The 26,354-nt window shown below is 38.4% G+C and overlaps 1 protein-coding gene across 1 annotated transcript in view; it reads left to right on the top strand.

Annotated features, from left to right (window-relative positions):
• The first annotated feature begins 1,543 nt into the window (after positions 1–1,543).
• LOC131959038 (protein shisa-6-like) overlaps positions 1,544–26,354 on the top strand; it is a 123,506-nt gene continuing 98,695 nt past the window's right edge. The window contains exons 1-3 of the mRNA XM_059324130.1: positions 1,544–1,619; positions 1,975–2,910; positions 4,761–4,921. Coding sequence (XP_059180113.1) covers positions 2,384–2,910; positions 4,761–4,921 — 688 coding nt within the window. The 5' untranslated portion in view covers positions 1,544–1,619; positions 1,975–2,383. The remainder of the gene's footprint in view (positions 1,620–1,974; positions 2,911–4,760; positions 4,922–26,354) is intronic.

A 26,354-nucleotide genomic window follows, 5' to 3' on the forward strand; every position in this document is an offset into this window, starting at 1 on the left:
GGCTTTTCAGACCCCCTTAGCGACTATTTTTCAAGAAAGCGACTGGAGACAAATCCAGCGACTTTTTCTGGTGTTATTGGAGACTTTTGGAGACTTGTTCTTACTCTCCTCGTTAAGAAGAGCAAGAACAAGTCGAGGCTGCCCAGTCCTCCTGCAGCAGTCTCTCCCAGCTGCAGAGCCGGAGGGGATGTTAACCCCTTAGCGTCCAGTCTGCAAAGTGCTAATAGGCTAACAGTTAACTCTGCAGCAGTACAGTGTGTATGTGCTGCTGCTGCAGGAGGTGTTCACTTAGTGATCTCTGTTTGTTTACAACAAGCACCGGACACCGGTGCACAGTTAGCAGTGCTGGTTAATTCACCATCATGATTTTTATGATCAGCGGAGACTGTGCGTAATTAGCCATGCTGAGTTTGTTTATGATCAACTGCTGACATTGTGCACAGTTAGCGACGGTGGCCACAGTTGCATCTCCCGTGTTTAATCCGTCACGTATGTGATCACGGTCGAAACTGTCGCTAAGCGATTACACGACGGTGGAAAACCATACGTCACCTCCGGACTCTCGTTAATCCCTCTGGGGGGCTTTTTTTTTAATGGAGACACGCAGAGTGAGCGGACATTTGAGGGGGCGTGGCCTGAGACTTTCCCGGTGGCCACTCTTCCCCTTAAAAGACACACGGCTAAGGAACCAGGACGCCCTTCATGTAGCTTTCTTAAAAAGAATTTGAAAATGTAAATGACAATGGTGGGGCATAAAACCAATTATCGGCTGAACTTTAGGAATCAAGAGTTGATAGTCTTATAATAGCTTTCAGTGCTGGGAGAAAAAGTTTAAATTTTAAGTTGAATCAAATTATGGACTGCAGTAAAGTGCCACCGAGAGCAATTTCTCATCATGGTAAGTCCCCCTATCCTGTTAAAAGTGTGCTACCTAGTTTATTTATAAAGACCTCCACACATTTCTAATGGTGAGCAGGGATATAAATGATTACAGAAGAATAATAACAGCTATGTGCTATACAACTTTGGTTTATTTCATTGCAGCAGTGTTGAAACACACTTAAGTGGTAATTTAGCCCTATCAGTTCTCCATAATCCCCCAGGTGCTATGGCTGGCCACAGACCAATATGAACGACTTTATCTGAAATAATGAGTGTATTAACTGAGCCAATTACTGCTTCACCGAGAAAACGATGCTTGTTTATGGGCATGTAGCTGCAACATGATAACCGCCAGTTTGTACAAAAGGGTCGAGCAATTGTGAACGCAAACAAACATGAGTGTTAGGAGGTGCAGCAACCATGTTCTGCGGACAGAGGTCTGTGCAGCCATTTAATTCACAAGTGTTAATGCCAATCACCACGCTTGCTTTCTTGCTTGGAGGAGGGGGTTGGGTTGGGGTGGTCGGGGGAGAGGGGGGCTCGATACTTGACTGAATTCTGACGCCAGCACTGAAATGATGTAAGAGAGAGAGGGAGGGAGGGAGGGAGAAAGCAGAGAAGGAGGAGAGAAGTAGAAAGAGAGAGAGAGAGGGGGGGTGGGGGTGTCACAGCTCTGATATTCTCCTCACTTTCGGAGACAGACAGAGAGCAACTCCCCAGCGGGTATCCTAACTGAGGTAGGCTGGCTTTTCACACTCTTTTAATATATCAAGTGATTTAAAATGCAATAAAGTTAATTTTGAAATGTGTATGAAAGCATGCAGAGGAATGCACGTTTGAATGCAGCGACGACAGGGTGCAATGCTTATCATAAAGATAAGATTATTATTATTATAAATAGTGCTGTGTGGGTGTCAAGAAGAATGCGTCGTGGAAAAAACTGCAGGAATGAATCCAAACAGGATCATTTTTCACCACTAAAATCTGTCATTTAGTTATTCGGACGTGTAGAAGCCTACTAATTAATTAATGACGTGGCTCTGACGTGAGGATAATATCTAATGAGGCCGTTTGTCTTATTTGTTTCCCCAGCCTAACTCTGACTGGAACACAACTGACTGGTGTGGGCTCCAGGATTCAGCACCTTGGACAGCGACGCAGCGCGGCTCTCCAACACCGCTCAGCCGAGGGAGAGGGCGCAGAGCCCGGGCACGCATCAGCTCCACCTCCCGCTCTGGATCAGGATATGGTGCTCTCCTGCCACGGCTCTCCCGATGGCTCGCAATGGGCTTTAGTTTGACCGATGCATTAAGAATAACCGAGAAATGCCCTTGACAACAGTCCACACAGAGTTGCATTCAGCATGACGGCGGCACAGACTGAGACTGAGCGAGTAGAGGAAGACTCGGCGGCGAAACTTGCACAAGACTAAAACCCTGCATGTTTAAACAGAGTTCAAGTGTTTTTTGCAGAAAACTAACTTGAGTTTTTCCACACTACCATGGGGATAAGGCACCTTTTGTTGCTACTAATCTACCTGGACCCGTTGTGCGTACTGAGCGCCGCTACAGGCGGTAAAAAACCCAAGCCGGCGCCAAGGAAGACCCCCAAAGCCACTGCGGTCCCCACGGTGGTCCCACAGAAGACCCCGCAGCCGGCGCCCGCCAGCAACCACGACACATGCCTGGGCTACTACGACGTGAGCGGGCAGTATGACAAGATGTTCGAGTGCAACAACACGGACCACCGGTACTGCTGCGGGACTTGTTACCTGCGCTTCTGTTGCGAGTACAAGAAGGACCGGCTGGATCAGAAAGCCTGCAAGAATTACCAGTCGCCGGTGTGGGTGCAGACAGCCGCGCCGTCTCCCATCCCGACCGGCGAGACGTACGATCCGAGCATGGATCAGACCAACACGGCGGTCTATATCACCTGTGGGATCATAGCCTTCATCATCGTGTTGGGAGTGTCGGTGAAAGTTGCGTACGACAAAGCTACAGAGCCGCCTCAGGAAATGAATATACATAGGTGAGTGGGTAGAAGATGGTTAAATCATGAGAAAAAACACATTTGTACTCTTCTAAATAGTTCATTTAAACTCTTTGGTCAAAGGTAAAGACTCATGCCAGAAACTAGGGTTGTCACGATACTAAAATTTTCAACTCGATACGATACTCAGGTAAATATTCGATACTCGATACCATTTTCGAGACCCCAAAATTTAACAGAAATATTTCTATTAACAAGAAAAATGCAACATGTAAAAATGAACAGAACCACAGGTTAAATGTTAATAATAAAAGAAAAACTGCAACTATAATAACAAGCTTCAGATACTCGATACTTTTGAAAATGAGTATCCGGATACAACGTTTTAGTATCGATACTTTTTTGAGTAATCAATACTTTTGAAAATGAGTATCGTATCCAGATACAACGCTTTAGTATCGATACTTTTGACAACCTTACCAGAAACAAGACTAAAGTTCCAATTTATTACAATATAAACGACTCTATTTACATCCCAGTGTCAGAAATATCTGATCAGAAATAAACGAGGCCTACAATGTGTATGAATTATTAAACAAATTGACTTCTTTTCAGATGAGATTCAATTAGATCTGCAGCAGATGTTGAATCCCACAGAAGTGTATGAGAATGAAAGATAAAAATAATTACGGAGGAGTTGAAAGAGGACTATTACAGTGATTGTGGTAGTTGGTATGCATGGAGATAGTGTGTGTGCATCTGTTCTGTGTAGGAGTGAGAAGTACTGGTGGCCAACATTTATATTGGATGTCTGTTTAGCAGATACAATCTTTCTTTTTTACCATTAAGCTGGGGGAAAAATGACAAATGCATGCTTGAATTAAACTATAGCCCAATTATTTGGCTCATGAAGCAAACAAGTAAAGGCATTCAGCTGTCAAACATCATAATTCACAAGCCCCGCCCTCTGCATATCAGAACATGACTGTCTGGTGCGTTCAGGTGGGGGTGTGATAAGATTGTGCAGCAAACATGGGAATGCATGGTCAGTGAATGCACCTTGCTTCCTCCTGGGGCTTCACCATATGAGAGTTATCACACAAGAGTGGACCACATGTTGTAGACTGTAGCTACATCAGTGAACAAATGCTGACACACATTATTTCCTCAAGATTGAATAGCTTTTTTTATTGGATGCATTATTCAACACTTGAGCAATCTTAAGACTGTGAATAATGGATAGTGTTAACGTTGAGGCTGTATCAAGGTCGTGTGACATGCATGCACCGCTGCACATTCAATAAGGAACAGGATGGAAAGGGGGGGAAGGGGGGGATGAAGCTAAAATATTAATTTAAAAGCAAAGGTTATGGTCGGTGATACATTTGTCGTACAAAAGCTCTGAGCTGCAGCAGCAGCGTTGCAAAAGTAATTTGATTTCGTTTTTCAAAAGCAACGCCAGAAAAAGCAAACAAACACTTTTTGAACTTTCTTTCATCGTGATTGCTTCTCCCTCTCTTCCACTCTCTTCCCTCGAGGGCTCCATCTTTCCATATGCACCTGGTGCGGTCTGAAAAACATTAAAATTCAACCCAATTAGACAAGATGCTCACACATGCAATGTTGTTTCCCTTGCAAATGAACATTCGTCATCTTCCCAGATGTACAAAAAACACAAAACAAAACAAAAAACAGGAGAAACAGAGCAAACCGTGAATTACCCATAATAGCACAACACTGTCTTAACAATTAGCAGCCATTCAGTGTGCAGAAAACACTTCCTATCACCTCGGTTTTAACCCAGTTCAGCTGCACTTAGAGAGGAAAAAACGGCACAAGAAGAGAAACACGGTGCGGTATTATTGTCATTCTTGTTTTTTGGTTTCCAGGGCCCTTGCAGACATCCTCAGGCAGCAGGGGCCAATCCCCATATCGCAATACGACTGTGAGAATTTTGCAGCGATGAACGGCTCACCAAAAGACAACACACCAGTCAGAACCTCATCCAAGAACCACTACACCCCTGTTCACACCTCCAAATCCAACCACGGTAAGAGCTCTCCTCTCTCAAGTATCCACCAGTTAATGTGTCATGACTGTTGGTCAAACATAGCTTTAAATGAGATTTCAGCAGTGCAACCCTTTGCCCACATCGCTCTCAGCGTGTTTATATAAAGCATTTGCGATGCATTGATTATTTCTGTGCAAAAATTCTGCATTCCCCCTGCAAAGAGCACCCACTGTGCTCACCCTTTTAGCTACACAAGTATCCACCAGTTAACCCTTTATCGGGCAAAGAACTATATTTGGTAACTTCAGGTAATATTTCGAGAAAAAAGTTGCAAATTTACTAGATTAACCCTTAATAGGACACTCATTGAAATACTTGCAAATTCCAAATTTCAACCCAAGAGAATATTGGAGGATATTACATACGGCCAGAATGTGTAAAAAAAAAACATACGGACCCGGGGGAGGGGGGTAATATTTTGAGAAAAAAGTTTACGATATTAAAGTGGCAAATCTATATGAGAAAAAAGCGCAGATTTATGAGATTTAAAGTGGTGAATCTGTGAGAAAAAAAGTTGCTTTTTCCCACTTTTTTCTCTTAAATCTGCGACTTTTTTTCTTTTAGATTTGGCACTTTAACCCTTTATCGGGCAAAGAGCTATATTTGGTAACTTCAGGTAATATTTCGAGAAAAAAGTTGCAAATTTACTAGATTAACCCTTAATAGGGCACTCATTGAAATACTTGCAAATTCCAAATTTCAACCCTAAAGAATATTGGAGGATATTACATACTGCCAGAATGTGTAAAAAAACATACGAAAATAATATTTTGAGAAAAAGGTTTACGAGATAAAAGTGGCGAATCTACGAGAAAAAAAACGCAGATTTATGAGATTTAACCCTTTATCGGGCAAAGAGCTATATTTGGTAACTTCAGGTAATATTTCGAGAAAAAAAGTTGCAAATTTACTAGATTAAAGTGGCAAATCTACAAGAAAAAAAGTCGCAGATTTAAGAGATTTAAAGTGGCAAAACTGTGCGAAAAAAGTTGCTGATTTACGAGAAAAAAGTGGGAATCTGCGCATTTTTTTCTCGTAGATTTGCCACTTTGATCTCGTGAACTTTTTTCTCAAAATATTATTTTCGTATGTTTTTTTAACACATTCTGGCAGTATGTAATATCCTCCAATATTCTCTAGGGCACAAATATTTAAATTAGTGCTCTATTAAGGGTTAAAGTGGTGAATCTGGGAGAAAAAAAGTTGCTTTTTTCCCACTTTTTTCTCGTAAATCTGCAACTTTTTTTGCACAGATTTGCCACTTTAAATCTCTTAAGTATGTGACTTTTTTCTTGTAGATTTGCCACTTTAATCTAGTAAATTTGCAACTCTTTTCTCAAAATATTACATGAGGTTACCAAATATAGTTCTTTGCCCGATAAAGGGTTAAATATCATAAATCTGCACATTTTTTTCTTGTAGATTTGCCACTTTAATCTCGTGAACTTTTTTCTCAAAATATTATTTTCGCATGTTTTTTTAACACATTCTGGCAGTATGTAATATCCTCCAATATTCTCTAGGGTATAAGTATTTCAATGAGTGCCCTATTAAGGGTTAGAGTGGTGAATCTGGGAGAAAAAAGTTGCTTTTTTTGCGCAGATTTGCCACTTTAAATCTCACAAATATGTGACTTTTTTCTCGTAGATTTGCCACTTTAATCTCGTGAACTTTTTTCTCAAAATATTATTTCCGTATGTTTTTTTTACACATTCTGGCAGTATGTAATACTAAGTATTTCAATGAGTGCCCTATTAAGGGTTAAAAAAGTCTTATTTAAAGTAAACTACGCATGCATAAAATCATGTTTGTGCAAAATAAACCCCTACGGTTTTTAACATTGCACCATTTCATTACATCTCCTGCACCTGTGTTTTGTTTTCCCGTTCCATATCACCAACTTCTTCGTGTTTGTGTAATATCTCATTATTTTCCATCTGCGTCTTTGCCTCTTTGGATCTGATAACACCTGCTTTTGTGGAGCAACATGCCAGCGTCGCCGTGCTTCCCTAGACTCGTGTTTTGGACCATATTAGTGATTTATGCTCCCTGCCTGTTCTCTGAATCGTCGGGTTAAATCACCCAGTGTGCGCAGCGTCTGATTCACCCACTGAGTGACTGAGAGGCCATCACTTGCAGCCTGTCAGAGACCGCAGGGCCACGCTACCTTGCCAGCCTGTAATTATCTCCACTAGCAGGCCCTCTTTTTCTATGTCGCTCTCTTCCTCACAGTCTCTTGCTCAAATCGGATGATTACTGGATGTTAACATTGGAGATTACACTGCTAAAAGGGTGAGCACAGTGGGTGCTCTTTGGAGGGGGAATGCAGAATTTTTGCACAGAAATAATCAATGCATCGCAAATGCTTTATATAAACACGCCGAGAGCAACGTGGGCAAAGGGTTGCACTGCTTAATAAACCTTTTAGCTACACAAGTATCCACGAGTTAACCCTTTATCGGGCAAAGAACTATATTTGGTAACTTCAGGTAATATTTCGAGAAAAAAGTTGCAAATTTACTAGATTAACCCTTAATAGGGCACTCATTGAAATACTTATACCCTAGAGAATATTGGAGGATATTACATACTGCCAGAATGTGTAAAAAAACATACGAAAATAATATTTTGAGAAAAAGGTTTACGAGATTAAAGTGGCAAATCTACGAGAAAAAAGCGCAGATTTATGAGATTTAACCCTTTATCGGGCAAGGAACTATATTTGGTAACTTCAGGTAATATTTCGAGAAAAAAAGTTGCAAATTTACTAGATTAAAGTGGCAAATCTACAAGTAAAAAAGTCGCAGATTTAAGAGATTTAAAGTGGCAAATCTGTGCGAAAAAAGTTGCAGATTTACGAGAAAAAAATGGGAATCTGCAAATTTTTTTCTCGTAGATTTGCCACTCTAATCTCGTGAACTTTTTTCTCAAAATATTATTTCCGTATGTTTTTTTACACATTCTGGCTGTATGTAATATCCTCCAATATTCTCTAGGGTATAAGTATTTCAATTAGTGCTCTATTAAGGGTTAAAGTGGTGAATCTGGGAGAAAAAAGTTGCTTTTTTCCCACTTTTTTCTCGTAAATCGGCGACTTTTTTTGCACAGATTTGCCATTTTAATCTAGTAAATTTGCAACTTTTTTCTCGAATTAATAATAATACTACCTTGCCAGCCTGTAATTATCTCCACTAGCAGGCCTTCTTTTTCTATTTCGCTCTCTTCCTCACAGTCTCTTGCTCAAATCGGATGATTACTGGATGTTAACATTGGAGATTACACTGCTAAAAGGGTGAGCACAGGGGGGATGCAGAATTTTTGCACAGAAATAATCAATGCATCGCAAATGCTTTATATAAACACGCCGAGAGCGACGTGGGCAAAGGGTTGCACTGCTGAAATCTGCGTTGAAGCTATGTTTGACCCACAGTCATGACGCATTAACACAATGGGATCGAATACATTTATTTAGAATTTTTTAAGCAAAACGGAAGGAATAACTTTTATGGACTTTTTCTCCTTTCTCCTTTGGATGAAAATGGAAAACTGAGTCATGAGAAGTTGCAGAGAGAGGATAATTATGTGCATAAAGTTACCATGTTTCTTTATGCAATATTTCCATATATATTAGGAATTTCATTTAAGGACTTTAGTTCGTTCCGGTACCCAACGGTGCCTTTTTTCGTCAGTTTCATCTTGCTGTATGTCTTGGAGGAGGTGTAAATGTGACCGCTCTCACCTCAAAACTATTTTATATTACATTATATTACAGTGAGCGATGTGAGCGTTGTCTGTGTGGAGTTTTGAGCTGCAGGAGCGACGTATCCATCACAGCCTTTCTACTTTCTGCTCTGTGCACACATGCAAAAAGTACCAAGTTTAGGCACACATGCAAAAAGTACCAAGTTTAGGAACCCAACCCTGGTGGGACTATCTATCTATAAAACCAAGAAGCATGTGTGTGTGTGTGTGTGTGTGTGTGTGTGTGTGTAGTTCATATCTCTCTGACCGTTAGTCAGACTCACCTCAGATTTCATATGTGGTTTGCACATTGCACGAAGGTGTGCATCCTCGATTTTGAAGATTTTCGAATTAATTTTCCATCTATCATCTATTTCTCCTTTTGGTCCTCAACATGCAGCGATGCCCGGTTGCTCTCAGAAGTAATTACTTTCTTTTTGATCCTCAGAGCTTTGTTTAAAACCTCTGTTCTTAAAATATAAGGGTAACACTTTACAATAACCAACTATGTCAGGGATGGGCAACTTAAATGCTGCAGGGGGCCACAATGTTTCATGTTCACTACCACAGGGCCACATATAGGAGCGTGCACTTCACCAGATATGATGAAACTGCAATTTTAAATATGTTTACAGTGCAGTAACTTAACATATTTCATGCTCAAATGCATGTATAACAGTATAAATAGGAATACAAAAGGTTTGAAGCAAATAAAAAACAACCACTTCCTGTGATTCAGTGCAAGAAAAGCAGACCAACATTAATTGCAAGTAGTAATTTTGTGCATTTTTACACTGCACTTTTAAGATTTCATGCTCAAATGTATGTAGTTGTACTGAGGGCCACTTCAAGTGAGGGTGCGGGCCGTATGCGGCCCCCGGACCTCCAGTTGCCCATCGCTGAACTAAGTGATGTTTACAAAGTGCTATACATATTTAATCGTTAAATGTTTTCAATCAATTTCTTAAAGGTATATGAATCATTTCAAAATCATTAACATACCTATAGTTGCCCATCCCTGACACAGGACGTGTTGCAGCATTGCACTGTTTCCGATCGGACGTCTTTTAGGGGAGCTCCGCCCCCTTTTAGGGGAGCTCCGCCCCTTTTAGGGGAGCTCCGCCCCATTGTGTGATAGGCCTACACCTGGTCAGTAACACAATTCACTCTGGATTTCCACCCTGACTCATCTCATCTGGAAGTCTATTTAGCCTACCTATCTTTAGGAGTTTTAAAGTGGCTACAAGGTTCCATTTTCACACACAACCTCATTTGGCCATAATTGAAAAATCTACTTAATCTCCCACTATATGAATACATACTCCCTACGTGGACTGCACTAGTAATGAAAACTACAGAACTGGTTGGTGGATCTGTTCTCCCTTGCTGTCACTGCTCTCAACTTTACTCAAAGTTGCTTCAAAAAAGACCCCAAACACCTGATTATGTTACATTCAGCCATTCAGACCTTCACATTGTATCCGAGTCAGTATCACTAGACAGCATACCAAGGTTATTATGTTAACGAAAACTAATGAAATAACGAAAACTAGAATTGAAAAAAGATTTTTGTTCACTGAAATAAAAAAAACAAAAACAAAACTAACTCAAACTGTATTGTTTGGTTACAAAACTAACTAAAACTAACTAAAATTCTAGTGAAAATGTCCTTCGTTTTCGTCTTTGTCAACTTTTTTCATCCGTAAACCTTTTTGGTTGATATGAAATCTATTTCATCTATCTGGTTTTATGACTTAATAAACTTATTGGGGCTGAGATGGATCAGACAAAGGAAATAAAGGAAACATTTATTGTGACTTTTTAAAAAAATCTGGCACCCAACAAATACCCCATTACAAAAAAAACAAAAAAACTATCCATCCATCCATCCATCCATTCTCGTCCGCTTATCTGGGGCCGGGTCGCGGAGGCAGCAGGCTAAAAACTAATAAAAACTAAACTAAAACTAAGCATTTCCCAAAAAATAAAAACCAATTAAAACTAGCAAACTCACTCTAAAAACTCATTAAAACTAACTGAATTTGTAAACAAAAAATCACAACGAAATTAAATCTAAAACTAATGGAAAATCCAAAACTATTATAACCTCGATGCATACTGGAAGGGTTCACAATACTTTGGAGTTAACCACATTTTATTCAGGCTGCTACTTTAAGATAAAAGCTGAGACTATTTGGCTATTTTCTTGTGCTGATGTGTCACAGCAAAGCAATGTGTGTGTGTGTGTGTGTGTGTGTGTGTGTGTGTGTGTGTGTGTGTGTGTGTGCAGCCATCTGCCCCAGAGGATGGGTGAGACTGTGGTCATAAAATAAACCGCGGGCCTCTGGGATTTAGCTAGCACCAACCAGAGAGTCAACAAGCAGAGAAGAAGATAGAAGCACGTCTGTATCAGCAGAACTCCGTTAAAAAACGATGGAAATAACAAACATGTCACACACACAGTCCACCAAAGAGCACATTTTAAAGTACTTATTGTCCGTATTTTTCATTATCGTGAAATGGACAAGTGACATCTCTTCCCTTGAACACAACACACTGCAAAAAAGGTGTAAAAATGATCTTGCTGCATGGACAGATAATTTACCTTGACAAGATTTCTTAAATTAAGATTGTTACATGTAGAAATAAGCATGTTGTAAGCTTGAAGTAAGAAATTAACTCTTAAAACAAGATAAATTATTATTATTCATTTAGGTAATTTTGTGTCTTTTGTGGTCAATTTGTGTCTTTTTTTAGTCATTTTGTGTCTTTTTGTGGTCATTGTGTTTCTTTATTTGGTCATTTTGTTTCTTTTCTGGTCATTTTGTGTCTTTTTTTGATCATTTTGGGGTCAATTTGGGTCTTGTTTGGTCATTTTGTTTCCTTTTTTTGGTCATTTTGTATCTTTTTTGTTATTTTGTGTCTTGTTTTGGTCGTTTTGTGTCTTTTTGTGGTAATTTTTTGTCATTTTGTGGTCAGTTTGAGTCCTTTTTTGCTTAATTTTAAGTCATCTTTTGGTCATTTTGTGTCAATAAGAAATTCTCTCTCTTAAAACAAGATAAATTATCTAACACTTCTAAATCTAAAAACATTTTTCTATCAATGCACCAGCTATGTTTCTGTAGACATTCATGCACATGCTTGTATTTTTCCAATAATTTATCTTGATTTAAAGATGAGGAACTGTTAAATTTATCTTTCCTGGAAATGTTCCCGCCACTAAATATGACATTGTGTTACTTGAGCTCCTCATGTGATTAATTAATCAGACGTGCAAATATTTAGATAGACTGTCTGTGGTGCAGCTAAAAGGACATTACAGTATGTTAAACAGACGTTTATTGACTTGACTGCTTCTGACAGAACACGAGCAACATTTCTGAAGTTCTGACAGCGCAGCACCTGATACACTACCAACAGTTGTTATGGCTGATCGGAGCGACAGGACGGCAAAAATATTTTAGCATCTTGTTCACTAAATAAAAGATTGTGCATACTTTCAGCTATCTGGGCTTACAGACTCTTGTATGTCATGTAAAGCTGGCCTCTTTCTGCCACATCGCACTATATCAAATAGTTGCTGGGAACATTTTCTTGCAGCTCAGTCTGCGTTCATTCACCCCTTGGTCTCTTCTGGTGCAGAACTACCGGTCACTAGCTGCACATGGCACGCTGCCTTCACCAAGACCTTTCATGCATTTATACTCTAAAGGTCGGCCATGGTTTTATCTGTCTGTCTATCTGTATCTCTACTTGGCTGAGACTATTTTGTCTGCTTGCACACAATCACTCCATAGAGCAGCTATTCTCAACCTTGGGGAGATGATTTCTGGGGGTCTCCAAATCATTTTGGAAGTCAGCTCTGTCTCCACTTTGTTAAAATGTTAATGTGTTTTAGTCTTTTTGGTCATTTAATGTTTTTTTGTTTTTTTTGCCCATTTTGTGTTTTTTTAGTCATTTTGTGTCTTTTTTGGTCATTTTATGTCTTTTCTGGTAATTTTGTGTCTTTTCTGGTAATTCTTTGCTCATTTTGTGTCTTTTTTGGTCATTTTGTGTATTTTGTGGACATTTTGTGTATTTGTTTGGTCATTTTGTGTATTTTTTTAGTCATTTTGTGTCTTTTTTGGGTCATTTTGTGTCTTTTTTTGGTCATTTTGTGTCTTTTTTGGTCATTTTGTGTATTTTTTTTGTCATTTTGTGTCTTTCTTTATCATTTTGTGATCAATTTGTGTCCTTTTTGGTCATTTTGTTTCCTTTTTTGGTCATTTTGTGTCTTTTTTGGTCATTTTATGTCTTTTTTTGGGTAATTTTGTTTCTTTTTTGGGCCATTTTTGTGTCTTTTCTGGTCATTTTGTGTATTTTTTGGTCAATTTGAGTCCTTTTTTGTCATTTTGTGGTCAACTTGAGTCCTTTTTTGTTTAATTTTATGTCATTTTTTGGTCATTTTGTTTCTTTTTTTGGTCATTTTGTGTCTTTTTTGGTCATTTTGTGTCTTTTTTTGGTCATTTTGTTTCTTTTTTGGGCCATTTTTGTGTCTTTTCCGGTCATTTTGTGTCTCTTTTGGTCATTTTGTGTCTTTTCCGGTCATTTTGTGTCTTTTGTGGTCATTTTGTGTCTCTTTTGGTCATTTTGTGGTCATTTTGTGGTCATTTTGTGGTCAATTTGTGTCTTTTTAAAAAAAAAATCATTTTGTGGTCAATTTGATTCTTTGTTAGGTCATTTTGTGTCTTTTCTGACAAATGCACAGACAGAGAAATGTTTTAGTTGTTGTCTGCTTCATTATTTGTCCAAAATTCATCGTATCAACTGAGTTTGTCTGATCTGAACTGTGAGATTCTGTTCAGTGAAACAACATGCATGTTAGATTGGGGGTCGCCACTCAAAAAGGTTGCCATAGAGAACAGGACTCAGCTCGGTGTACCAGAGCCAAGCCCCCTTCACCAGGGGAACCACAGCGGTCCTGACGGGGTTGGACATGAAAGGCAGTGACAGCCTGGGTGAAAGCGTGCTTAATGTGTGCATATAAATTGGGAGAGCTCCGCTGAATGCCTTAACAGGCTCCAAGGTGCTGCAGCCCACTCGCACTCATAGAAAATGCATATTCATGTGCGCCTAAATGGGCATTTGGCACAGAGCGGGCGGGGGGGGGGAGGGGAGGCAGGCCTCTTAAGGAGAGGGTCCTCGGCTGGAGTCATCACTGCTAAAAATGGCACTTCACATCCAGAGGCTTTTTCAGACACTTTTAAATCAGGTGGAGAGACTTCATAAAGCAAGTGGCTAAATGGCTCAAGAGGATCCTATCAACTTATGTCAAGAGTGAGAATAACATCTATTTCTCCTTTTGGACCTCAACATGCAGCCATGCCCAGAAGTAATCACTTTCTCTTTAATCCTCAGAGCTTTGTTTAAAACCTCCGGTCTAAAAATATAAGGGTAAAATAAAGGGTAACACTTTACAATCACCAACTAAGTGAAGGCTGGGCAACTTAAATGCTGCAGGGAGCCACAATTTTTGGTAACGCTTCATAATAAGGTCCTTAATAACCATTAATAGCTTCAGTTAGCCGCTAGCGTCAGTTAGCCGCTAGTGTCAGTTAGCCGCTAGCATCAGTTAGCTGCTAGCTTTCGCTAATGACCGAATTTCGCCGCTTTCCCGCATTTCACAACAAAGAAATAAGAGTTATCAGAACTATTGTCCCTTTGTGAACGCCATCTTAAAGATATAAGTAACAACAACTCATAAAATGTAACATTACTTAATAATATTAAGTCTAAAATACACAAATCTTTAAATACAGTTGTTAAACACTTTTAAACACACTGATAACAACATCGAATTGAAAATATTTATTCACTGAAAACAAAATACAAAAGCTGAAAGAAGACAACAACATTACTTTTAGAACATTTTACAGCAAAATCAGAGTGCAGTAACTACATTTTTCGGGTCAAAGTTCAAATAAGTCATCATGATTAAGAGCATATAAATATAAAATATAATCTCATATAACTTACCTACCTATAACCCATTTGGCTGGCTAGTTTAAAAACTTTAAACCAGTTTCTCTCAGTTTTACCCCTTGTTCAGTTACTGCAGTTAGACTTTGTAGGGCAGAATAGCTTACAATAATTATTTTTGCTCCATTAAAGTGACAGATACGTTGCATTTCCGTTAACGCTTTATAATAAGGTCCTTAATAACCATTAATTAACAAGTAATAAGGCGTTGTTCTCGCTTTAGATCCGGTAGTTGCTAAAAGCATAGTTAACTTATAGTTAACTTATAATAGATGAGCAATAAAGTATATTTTAATATCAATAAGCAAACAAAACAAGATTAATAAAGGCATGGCAAAGACATAATGGGTGGGTCATGGGTGTTTGTAATGCCATTATTAACACTTATAAAGGCTTATAAACACACAATAATGTTAATAAGCATCTTGTAAGGACTTACGAGGGCCTTATTACTTGTTAATTAATGGTTATTACAAGGACCTTAATATAAAGCGTCACCGAGATACTCAAGTGTATTTGCATGGAATTTGGTTGTTTTAGTCAAGATTATACTATAATATATTCTCCCCAACTATATGTAAGTTCTTTGTTAAGGGCCAACCTTCAATTTTGAAAATTCCCTGTTTATTTCTGTTGATTCCCATAAATTCCTGTTTCCAACTTTGAAAATTCCCAGAATTTTGGGTAACGCTTTATAATAAGGTCCTTAATAACCATCAATTAACAAGTAATAAGGCATTGTTCTCGCTTTAGATCCGGTAGTTGCAAAAAGTATAGTTAACTTATAGTTAACTTATAATAGATGAGCAATAAAGTATATTTTAATATCAATAAGCAAACAAAATAAGATTAATAAAGGCATGGCAAAGACATAATGGGTGGGTCATGGGTGTTTGTAATGCCGTTATTAACACTTATATAAGCTTATAAACACACAATAATGTTAATAAGCATGTTGTAAGGACTTACGAGGGCCTTATTACTTGTTAATTAATGGTTATTACAAGGACCTGAATATAAAGCGTTACCCGGTTTTTCATGTTCACTACCACAGGGCCACATATAGGAGCGTGCACTTAACCAGATATGATGAAACTGCAATTTTAAATATGTTTACAGTGCAGTAACTTCACATATTTCATGCTCAAATGCATGCATACTGCAAAAGAAGGTGTGTCTAAAAACAGTAAATCTGAGGGAAATTATCTTGCTGCATGGACAGATAATTTACCTTGACAAGATTTCTTGAATTAAGATTATTAAATCTAAAAATAAGCATGTTGAACGCTTAAAATAAGAAATTGACTCTTAAAACAAGATAAATAATCTAACACTTCTAAATCTAAGTTTGTTTTATCTTAAGAACCAAATAATTTGCAGTAGGAATACAAAAAGGTTTGAAGCAAATAAAAAATAACCACTTACTGTGATTTCTTTTTTTTCCCAGTGCAAGAACAGCGGACCAACATTAATTGCAAGAAGTAATTTTGTGCATTTTTATACTGCACTTTTAAGATTTCATGCTCAAATTAACATACTTAATATGGTGTTAAACATGTTATAATGAGTTCAACTTAATTTAATTGTTTGTTAATGGTAAAGTAACTATAAACTTACATTAATAAACCATCTATTAGTCATTTATGAATTATTTAGTTAGTTAAACATTAATAAATGATGTATTTGCCATTCTAAAGGCCTATATACGGTTTATAAATGATGATTAAACATTAATAAACCATCTATTTGTAATTTATAAATGATTTAATTAGTTAAACATTAATAAATTATGTATTTACCATTCTAAAGGGCCTATATACGGTTTATAAATGATAATTAAACATTAATAAATTATGTATTTACCATTCTAAAGGGCCTATATACGGTTTATAAATGATAATTAAACATTAATAAATTATGTATTTACCATTCTAAAGGGCCTATATATGGTTTTTAAATGATAATTAAACATTAATAAACTATCTGTTTACCATTTATAAATTATTTAGTTAGTTAAACATGAATAAATTATGTATTTACCATTCTAAAGGGCCTATATACGGTTTATAAATGATGATTTAACATCTGTTTACTATTTATAAATGATAGTTATTGTAAAGTGTTACCAAAATATGCATTGCTGATTCATTTTTTTCCACATTGCAGGCCTTGTGTAGTGACATGGAAACCTTGGTGCTCTGCAAAAACTTGCCTACATTTTTAGAACGATGTATTCCTTTACAAAAAAAAAAAAGACAGAGCCTAAAGCGAAACAGTGCAGACAGCATAATATGATACCAGCAACCAAGTGCTGCTGCTATTTTTATTCGCATCACTCTGCATTGTTGTGGGCTCAGATCCTGTTTAAGGTCGGGGTGTAAACACGGAGCGCCCCCCGGCCACAACAAGGAGCAGATCTAGAAAGGAAGGAGAAGATACCTTTACAGGAGCTCGCCTTTGGTTAAAGTAAACAATAACCTCTTCTCTGAGTAATGCAGTTTGGCCCCACAGCTTAGATGAAGTTGATTTATTTACCGCACACCACGGGCAAAAGATTTGACTCTTTTTTTTGTTTCGTTTTTTGAAAAGTGTTGCTTGGTTTCCTCTCTGACATTCTCTTAATGCGGAAAATGATGAAATATAGTTTTCAGGTAGTGCCGAGAGTAGCGTTTTCCTCTGTCTCAGTTTACTCAACAGAAACGAAACAAAGGAGAAACAATTACTCCTATAGAGCTGTTTTTTTTTTTTTTTTTAACTGCAAAAGAAAAAAGAATAGGTAAATTGGATTGTGAGTTATGGGGCTGTGTTAAGCCTTTATCAGGCAAACCATATTTGGTAACTTCCTTTAAGAGATTAAAGCTTTCCTTTATTGTCATTGTATTAAAGTATACAACTAAATTTATGTGTGCTTCTCATATATAAAGTGCTTTAAAAAAGACATTCAGACATTATGCATATGTAATAAGTAGTTCAAAAAGACAATGAATAGTTTAAAAGTAAAAGATAAAGTGGTGATGTATGCAGATGATGTGTTATTGTCTATTTAGGGTTTCTGTGGGAAATAGACTATAATAAATAATATAATAATAATAATGACTCAATTGACCTCGATTTGCAATATAAAAATGAAACATTTTGCAAAAACTCTTTTAATATCCTTCAATAACACTTCAGGGTTGACATTTTCAATTTCCAGGAGTGCCCTATAAAGTAATCAATCTAAAGTGTTAAATATAGATGAGTCAGCATTTAATTCATTAGTGGGACAAAAACAACTAATAAGGGCTACATTACATGTTTGTTCATTTATTTAAACAGAAAAATCACTATAGAAAAGTTTAAAAATAAAGGCTATATCACGAGAATAAGGACATGTGTAACATCCCTCCTGCAGTATACACAAGCGGTAACCTCACCTAGCGGTAACCTCACCTAGTTTTTACCTCACCTAGCGGTAACCTCACCTAGCGGTAACCTCACCTAGTGCTAACCTAACCTCACCTAGCGGTAACCTTACCTAGTGGTAACCTCACCTAGCGGTTACCTCACCTAGCGGTAACTTTACCTAGCGGTAACCTCACCTAGCGGTAACCTCACCTACTGGTAACCTCACCTAGCGGTAACCTCACCTAGTGGTAACCTCACCTACTGGTAACCTCACCTAGCGGTAACCTCACCTAGTGGTAACCTCACCTAGTGGTAACCTCACCTACTGGTAACCCCACCTAGCGGTAACCTCACCTACTGGTAACCTCACCTACTGGTAACCTCACCTACTGGTAACCTCACCTAGCGGTAACCTCACCTAGTGGTAACCTCACCTAGTGGTAACCTCACCTAGTGGTAACTTTATCTAGCGGTAACCTCACTTAGCAGTAACCTCACTTAGCGGTAACCTCACCTAGAGTTAACCTCACCTAGCGGTAACCTCACCTAGTGGTAACTTTATCTAGCGGTAACCTCACCTAGAGGTAACCTCACCTAGCAGTAACCTCACTTAGTGGTAACCTCACCTTGAGGTAACCTCACCTAGAGGTAACCTCACCTAGTGGTTACCTCACCTAGCGGTAACCTCACCTAGCAGTAACCTCACCTAGCAATAGCCTCACCTAGCGATAACCTCACCTAGCGGTAACCTCACCTAGCAACAGAAACACAGAGCTAAAGGGAAAATGGCGAAGCGTCAGGGAGACTAAAATGCTGAATATCTCAAAAAGAAAAAGAGAGGGTACCATGAAAGTCACATTGAGTTCGGCTTCATAGAAGCAATGGACAATGGGGGGGTCGCTAAAGTTTACAATGGTAAAAATGTGGGTCCCTCAAGAAAAAGGTTGGGAACCAGTGTTATAAAGGGTTATGCAGAGGTTGAACCCTTCAGCCAGTATCTATATGTGTCTGATCTCTGAACATACAGAACTGGAGCCGTTTGAGCTGCTGCTTCGTTTTATTTGAGGCGAGCAGCTTCCCGTGTTTAAAGGTCAGCTGCTGTGGACAATTACAGGTCGTGATGATAGAATAACATTTCCAGCTATTTAGCAGCTTTGACGTGACCTTCAGATATTTTTAAAGTTCCTAGCTTTGCGTGTGTGTGGGGGTGAGTGTGAGTGTGTGTGTGTGTGTGTGTGTGTGAGTTACCCAAACAAGAAGTTTTTTGCCTTAACAACACAGTGAAACAGTAATTTAATTACGCTTAATTATTCTCCAAAAAGCACTTTTGTAATCATATTCAGTGAGCCCTCCTGCCCAAACAACTGCGTCACACACACACACACACACACACACACACACACACACACACACACACACACACACAGTCTTGTACTTCTATCTTTGTGAGGACCCTCATTGGAACAGTGAATCCCCTTGCAAGGTTATAATAGTTTTGGATTTTTCATTAGTTTTAGTTTTGATTTCGTTGTGAATTTTTGTTTTCAAATTCAGTTAGTTTTTTATTAGTTTATAGAGTGAGTTTGCTAGTTTTAGTTTAGTTTTTATTAGTTTTAGTTTTTTGTAATGGGGTATTTTTTGGGTGGGAGATTAAAAGAGGTCACAGTAAATTTTGCCTTTATTTCCTTCATGATGTATGAAAAAAGTTGATAAAGACGAAAACGAAGGACATTTTCACTATAATTTTAGTTAGTTTTGTAACCACACAATACAGTTTCAGTTAATTATCATTATCATGTAACCTTTAACCCTTAAAACAAAGTCTGAAATCTCAAAAAAGCCTTTAAAGAAGTGAGGACCGGCCGAAATGTCCTCACTTCGCAAAACTGTCCTCACTCTGTTGGTTAAAAATGTGTCCCGGTCCTCACTATGTAGGAAGCACAAGAACACACACACCCTTGTCCATCTATCTTTGTGAGGACTCTGTATTCATCAAATGCATTCCCTACATCCCCTAACTTCAACTCTAACCACCTGAACCTAAATCTAATTATAACCTGAACCTTAAAATCAAGTCCCTCAAACAGGCCTTTAAAGAAAAAATGTTGCTGGTGTAAACCATGGTCCTCACTCTGTAGGAACGACCAGAAAACACAAACACGCATTCTTGTACTTCTACCTTTTGGAGGACACGTCATTAATGTAATGAATTTGTAGCCCCTGTTCCTAATTTTTAGGGCCTTTGAAGAAGTGAGGTCCACCTGAAATGTCCTCACACTGAAAAAAGAATATGTAAAAAAACATACGGACCCGACGGGGGGTAATATTTTGAGAAAAAAGTTTACGAGATTAAAGTGGTAAATCTGCTTTCTTTCCACTTTTTTCTTGTAAATCTGTGACTTGTTTCATGCAGATTTGTCACTTTAACCTAGTAAATTTGCAACTTTTTTCTCAAAATATTACCTCCTATATCCACTGAAGTTACCAAATACGGTTCTTCGCCTGATAAACGGTTAACCTAACCTTCACCATCACAAATAAATGTCCAACCCTAACCCTAAAATAAACCCTAATTGTAACCTTTTACCCTTAAAACAAACTCTGAACTCTCAAAAAAGCCTCTAAAGAAGTGAGGACCGGCCGAAATGTCCTCACTTCGCAAAAATGTCCTCACTCTGTTGGTTAAAAACATGTCCCGGGTCCTCACTATGTAGGAAGTACAAGAACACACACACACACACACACACACGCCTGCAACCTCCCTCCAATTACTAGTTAAAGTGTGCAGGTCTAACATGTCCTGTGTGACCTGCTGGCTCCCCACATGATCATCACCACATGGTAAAAACAACATTTCTCTGCTGACGGCATCAACGTGTTTAATGGAAGCTTCCTCCTGACTGCACCTGCGTTAAAGCTCAGCATCATGAGAGACCCCGCCTAATTGTTTCCTGCCCTAGATCTCATTATTGGCCCTTATTATACAGCTGGACCTTTGGTCCCCTGAGTGCACGTGTGCGCGTGTGTGAAGAGGTTTCAGGAGTGAAGGCAGGGATCCGTCAGCAGCAGAACCAGTTAATTATGGGCCGGTGTGGATCAGGACTTTGTGCACTGCACCATTAGTTTCATGAGAGGGCAGGTGCAGGGTCAAAAAGAGAAGGGGCATGTGTTTGCCAAGATGGCATTTAAAAAGCTTCAGCGTGTGTCTCAGTGAGAGGAAGACGAAGATATAATATGAAACGCTGAGCTGCAGCTGAACGATGATATCTAGATGACATAAACACACTGCAGGAAAGGTGACTAAAAACAAGATAAAAACAGTAAATCTGAGGGAAATGATGCATGGACAGATCATTTCACTTGACAAGATTTCTTAAATTAAGATTGTTAAATCAAGAAATAAGCATGTTGAATGCTTAGAATGAGAAATTAACTCTTAACTCTATGAAATCTTGGGCTTTTTTGTCTATTTTTGAATCCTTTTCATGTCTTTTTCGTGTCTTTGTAAGTCATTTAGTGTCTTTTTCGGTCATTTGTGTCTTTTTTTGGTCGTTTTGTATCTTGTTTTTGTCATTTTGGGTCCTTAGTGGGGTTTTTTTGTGGGTTTTTTTGTCATTCTGTCTTCTCATTTTGTGTCTTTTATGGTATTTTTGGTCATTTTGTGTCTTTTTTTAGTCATTTTGTGTCTTTTTAGTCATTTTGTGTCTTTTTTGATCATTTTGTGTGTGTTTTTGGTCATTTTGTGTCTTTTTTAGTCCTTTAGTCCAACATAAAATGTGATTTTGAATCTTTTTTTTAAACTTTCAAAACACTATCATGCTCAATAAAGAATTTGAAATGTTTCAAATGTGAACAAAGGTGTCAAATCTAACATATAAGAGGGTTCCATCCAGTTCTATCATTTTATACTAAATATATTTGAGCCTGTCTCCAGTTTTACTTGGTATATCATCATCAAACTGAAATCTAACACTTCTAAATCTAAAGTTGTTTTTTTTAATCTTGGTAAGAAACTAATAATCATCAGGTCACTCTGCTCGGGCCAGTTCATCGCTGCTGGCAGCTTTAATTTATCTTGTTTTAAGAGTTAATTTCTTATTTTAAGTGTTCATTTAAGTGTTAATTTAATAAATCTTGTCAAGGTAAATTATCTGTCCATGCAGCAAGATCATTTCCCTCAGATTTAGTGTTTTTATCTTGGTTTTTTTAGACACCCCTTCTTCACAGTGTGGTTTAAAGAGACATTTTATTTTCCCTTACTGGGATTTTCCAATTTTCCAATTGGAAACGCTGTTTGATTCCAGTAGCCTGCTGAGAAGTACCATGCTCAGGAGCTAAAAAATTTAAAATATCAAGAAAAGTAATGGAATAATAAATGACAGATGGGACTTTTTTTTAAATCATTAAAGATGTTAAAATGTTATAATTAAAAAATGTACACAACGCACATTCTGATGTACCCTGTAATTGAGTTGATGGGATTTTTTTTTTTTTGCTAGTTAGTCTGATAAAGGATTTATCTTGTTTTTAGACACCTCTTTTTTTGCAGTGTATGCAACACTAAGCTGCAGCTGAATCATGTTATCCAGATGACGTAAACAGGTCAATGTCCATCTGATAACGCTATAAAATCAGCACAGCATGTAAACGACCTCTGCCTGGCTGTGTTAAAGCTTAATCGACCTCGGAGTCGGATAACCTCTCCGACGCCAGCCACACTGCACCACATCCAGCTCGGTTCATGATATGATTATCTTATTATTCACATTTTCCTCATTCTCCGAGGTAATTCAGAGGTGTAGGTGTCCAGTGAAGAAGTCTGATTAAAAAAGTATTACCATATGAATCCTCAGCGGTGCCCCGTTCATTTCCATGGCACGTCGTTGAGGTGAAAGTCACGATTTTCTTTGTATCAAGGACGATAAATTCATAATGCGTAGCCTTCCCCTGCAGGCTCTTCATGCTACCTCACCTTAATGAGCTGGGAATGGGAGCGGGAGGAAGGGGGGGGGGGGGGCTTTTGAAGGGTCTCTCAGATTGGAGGGTTGTCGCAGTGGGTCGTGGAGTGGCCTACCAATGACAAAGGTGACAATGGAAGACAACAATAGCGTGTGTGCATGTCACACACAGAATTGCTGGTGTGATTGAATGGGAAAATAAGCGGAGCAGATAGTCTATCTGCAGCCATGACAGCAGCAGGGAGAGGTGTGATTGAGTTCAAAGTGCATCGCTATGTGGGTGGTTGAAACATATTGCTTTTCTCATCGCACTGTGTTTGCTTGTATGGTTCCCTTTGCCACCATTTCCCCTCTTATCTGTGAGTGAGGGAAGCATCTATCTATCTATCTATCTGTCTATCTATCTATCTATCTATCTATCTATCTATCTATCTATCTATCTGTCTATCTATCTATCTATCTATCTGTCTATCTGTCTATCTGTCTGTCTGTCTGTCTATATTTCTACCTATCTATCTTCCATCCATCCATCTACCCATCTATCTTTGCATCTACCTATCTATCCATCCATCCATCCATCTATGCACCTACCTATCCATTTATCCATCCATTCATCCATCCATCCACCCATCCACCCATCCACCCATCCACCCTTCTATATCCATCCATCCATCCATCCATCCATCCATGCACATATCCATCTACCTATCCATTTATCCATCCATCCATCCATCCACTCGTCCGTCCGTCCAACCATCTACTCATCCATCCATCCATCCATCCATCCATCCATCCATCCATCCTTCTACCCATCTATCCATCCATCCATCCATCCTTCTACCCATCCATCCATCCATCCTTCTACCCATCTATCATCCATCCATCCATCCATCCATCCATCCATCCATCCATCCATCCATCCTTCTACCCATCTATCATCCATCCATCCATCCATCATCCTTCTACCCATCTATCATCCATCCATCCATCCATCCATCCATCCATCCATCCATCCATCCATCCATCCATCCATCCATCCATCCATCCTTCTACCCATCTATCATCCATCCATCCATCCATCATCCTTCTACCCATCTATCATCCATCCATCCATCCATCCATCCTTCTACCCATCTATCCATCCATCCATCCTTCTACCCATCTATCCATCCATCCATCCTTCTACCCATCCATCCATCCATCCATCCACCTATCCATCCATCTCCTACCTGAGTCATTGTATATTTACAAGCACAGAAGTTTACCAGTTTGAACATTAACCTGTCTCGGTAGGGGAAGTTTTAGGATTAGACAAAAAAATAAAAAAAAGATCCTGCTGGCAATAATTTTGCCAGTCAACCAGAAAGTCAGACTCACTCACTTTCCTTTTTCAGTATTTCCATTTCCCATTGAACTTCTCAGTTCATTGTCAATCCAAAGTGCCCTAGCTGCCACAGGCAAAAATCATTTTATTAATAAATTCAATTCTATTTCTGGCTTTTCCTCTCCACATACATTGTGCCTTGGTAACTTTATGAAATCTCTTCTGTGAATAATCTTCAGGCAAATTCTCGAATGATCGTTTATTATTTTTGGATCTGCTTTTGGAACTTTAACTTTTTCTTGTAATTGTAAATCTTACTGTTGTGACGTGTCCATGAAGAACTTGTCAGTTTTCTTCTGTGGCACCATGTTGATTGCTTATTTTGGTGCACCAAACACAGTATGGGGTCTGGGGGCATACTCCCCCGGAGAAATTTCTGCCTTAAAAGCCTAAATCAGTGCACATTTTAACAAATTATTATAAAGGAGAATACAGGTTATTCTGTTTTATTCAAGGCATCTTATTTTGACAGTTTTCTTGCTAATTCTGTGGTGGATTCTGCTAACGCATACACATGCTCTTATTTTGAAAGTGTTTGCTTTAAAGGAGAATACAGGTTCTTCTGTTTTATTTAAGGCATCTTATTTTGACAGTTTTCTTGCAAATTCTGTGGTGGATTCTGCTAACACATCCATGTGCTCTTATTTTGAAAGTGTTTGCTTTCATTTTGAAGGCAGGTCTAACATGTTCTTACATACCGCCTTATGATGTGTTCAATTTAAACTGAAAGTTGGAACTTGGAGCTTGGAACAACGTCAAAAATTCTGACATTCGTGTAGACCTTGAACGCACCATTAGCCGTACCACACAAACGCCAGACTCTCTACTTTTTTTTTTACTTTAATACTTTTAAAGTAAAGTAAAGTAAAAAAAATATATATATATTAAAGGATTCTGCTAACACATCCATGTGCTCTTATTTTAAAAGTGTTTGCTTTTATTTTGAAGGTGGGTCTAACACATTCTTACATACTGCCTTATGATGTGTTCAATTTACACTGAAAGTTGGAACTTGTAGCTCGGAACAACGTCAAAAATTCTGACATTCGTGTAGACCTTGAACGAACCATTAGGTACCACACAAATGCTGGACCCTCTACTTTTTTTTTTACTTTAATACTTTAAAGTAAAGTAAAAAAAAAAAAAAAGCATTAAAGGATTCTGCTAACACATCCATGTGCTCTTGTTTTGAATGCTTCATGTGTTTGCTTTTGTTTTGAAGGTGGGTCTAACACATTCTTACATACTGCCTTATGATGTGTTCAATTTACACTGAAAGTTGGAACTTGTAGCTCGTAACAACGTCAAAAATTCTGACATTCGTGTAGACCTTGAACGCACCATTAGGTACCACACAAATGCTGGACCCTCTACTTTTTTTCTTACTCCAATACTTTTAAAGTAAAGTAAAAAATATATATATATATTTAAGGATTCTGCGAACACATCCATGTGCTCTTATTTTGAAAGCTTCATGTGTTTGCTTTTATTTTGAAGGCATGATCCCTAGTACCATCTTCACGCATGACTGCCCCGACACATAAAAACTAGCTTCAGCCTTGAGTTTAACATGCTGCAGTGCTGTTTAACTCGTGTTGTGAAGGGAATCAAAACATGAGCAGCTAATTGTCTCTGAGCTGTCAGAGGACATCTGAATGAAGAGTCGTGGCTGGTGGTCATGCTGCCACATCTTCACTTGGAGTTTATTCTTTCTGGCTCAGGCTCCAAGACTAGAATCTTGATGTATTCATGTCATTCATTTCTTGTTATTTTGAGGGTTTGAAGAGCCTAAGGCGTCATTTAGGCAGTTTTTAGGATTAAATATTTTACACGGTCGGAATAGAAATGTTAATGTTATAATTTTATAATCATATGTCTTATTATTTGGCATTATCTATTGTGTTTTTTCCACCTATTTTCGGTC

This window comes from Centropristis striata, chromosome 21 (genome assembly GCF_030273125.1).
Source record: "Centropristis striata isolate RG_2023a ecotype Rhode Island chromosome 21, C.striata_1.0, whole genome shotgun sequence".
NCBI classification, from domain to species: domain Eukaryota; kingdom Metazoa; phylum Chordata; class Actinopteri; order Perciformes; family Serranidae; genus Centropristis; species Centropristis striata.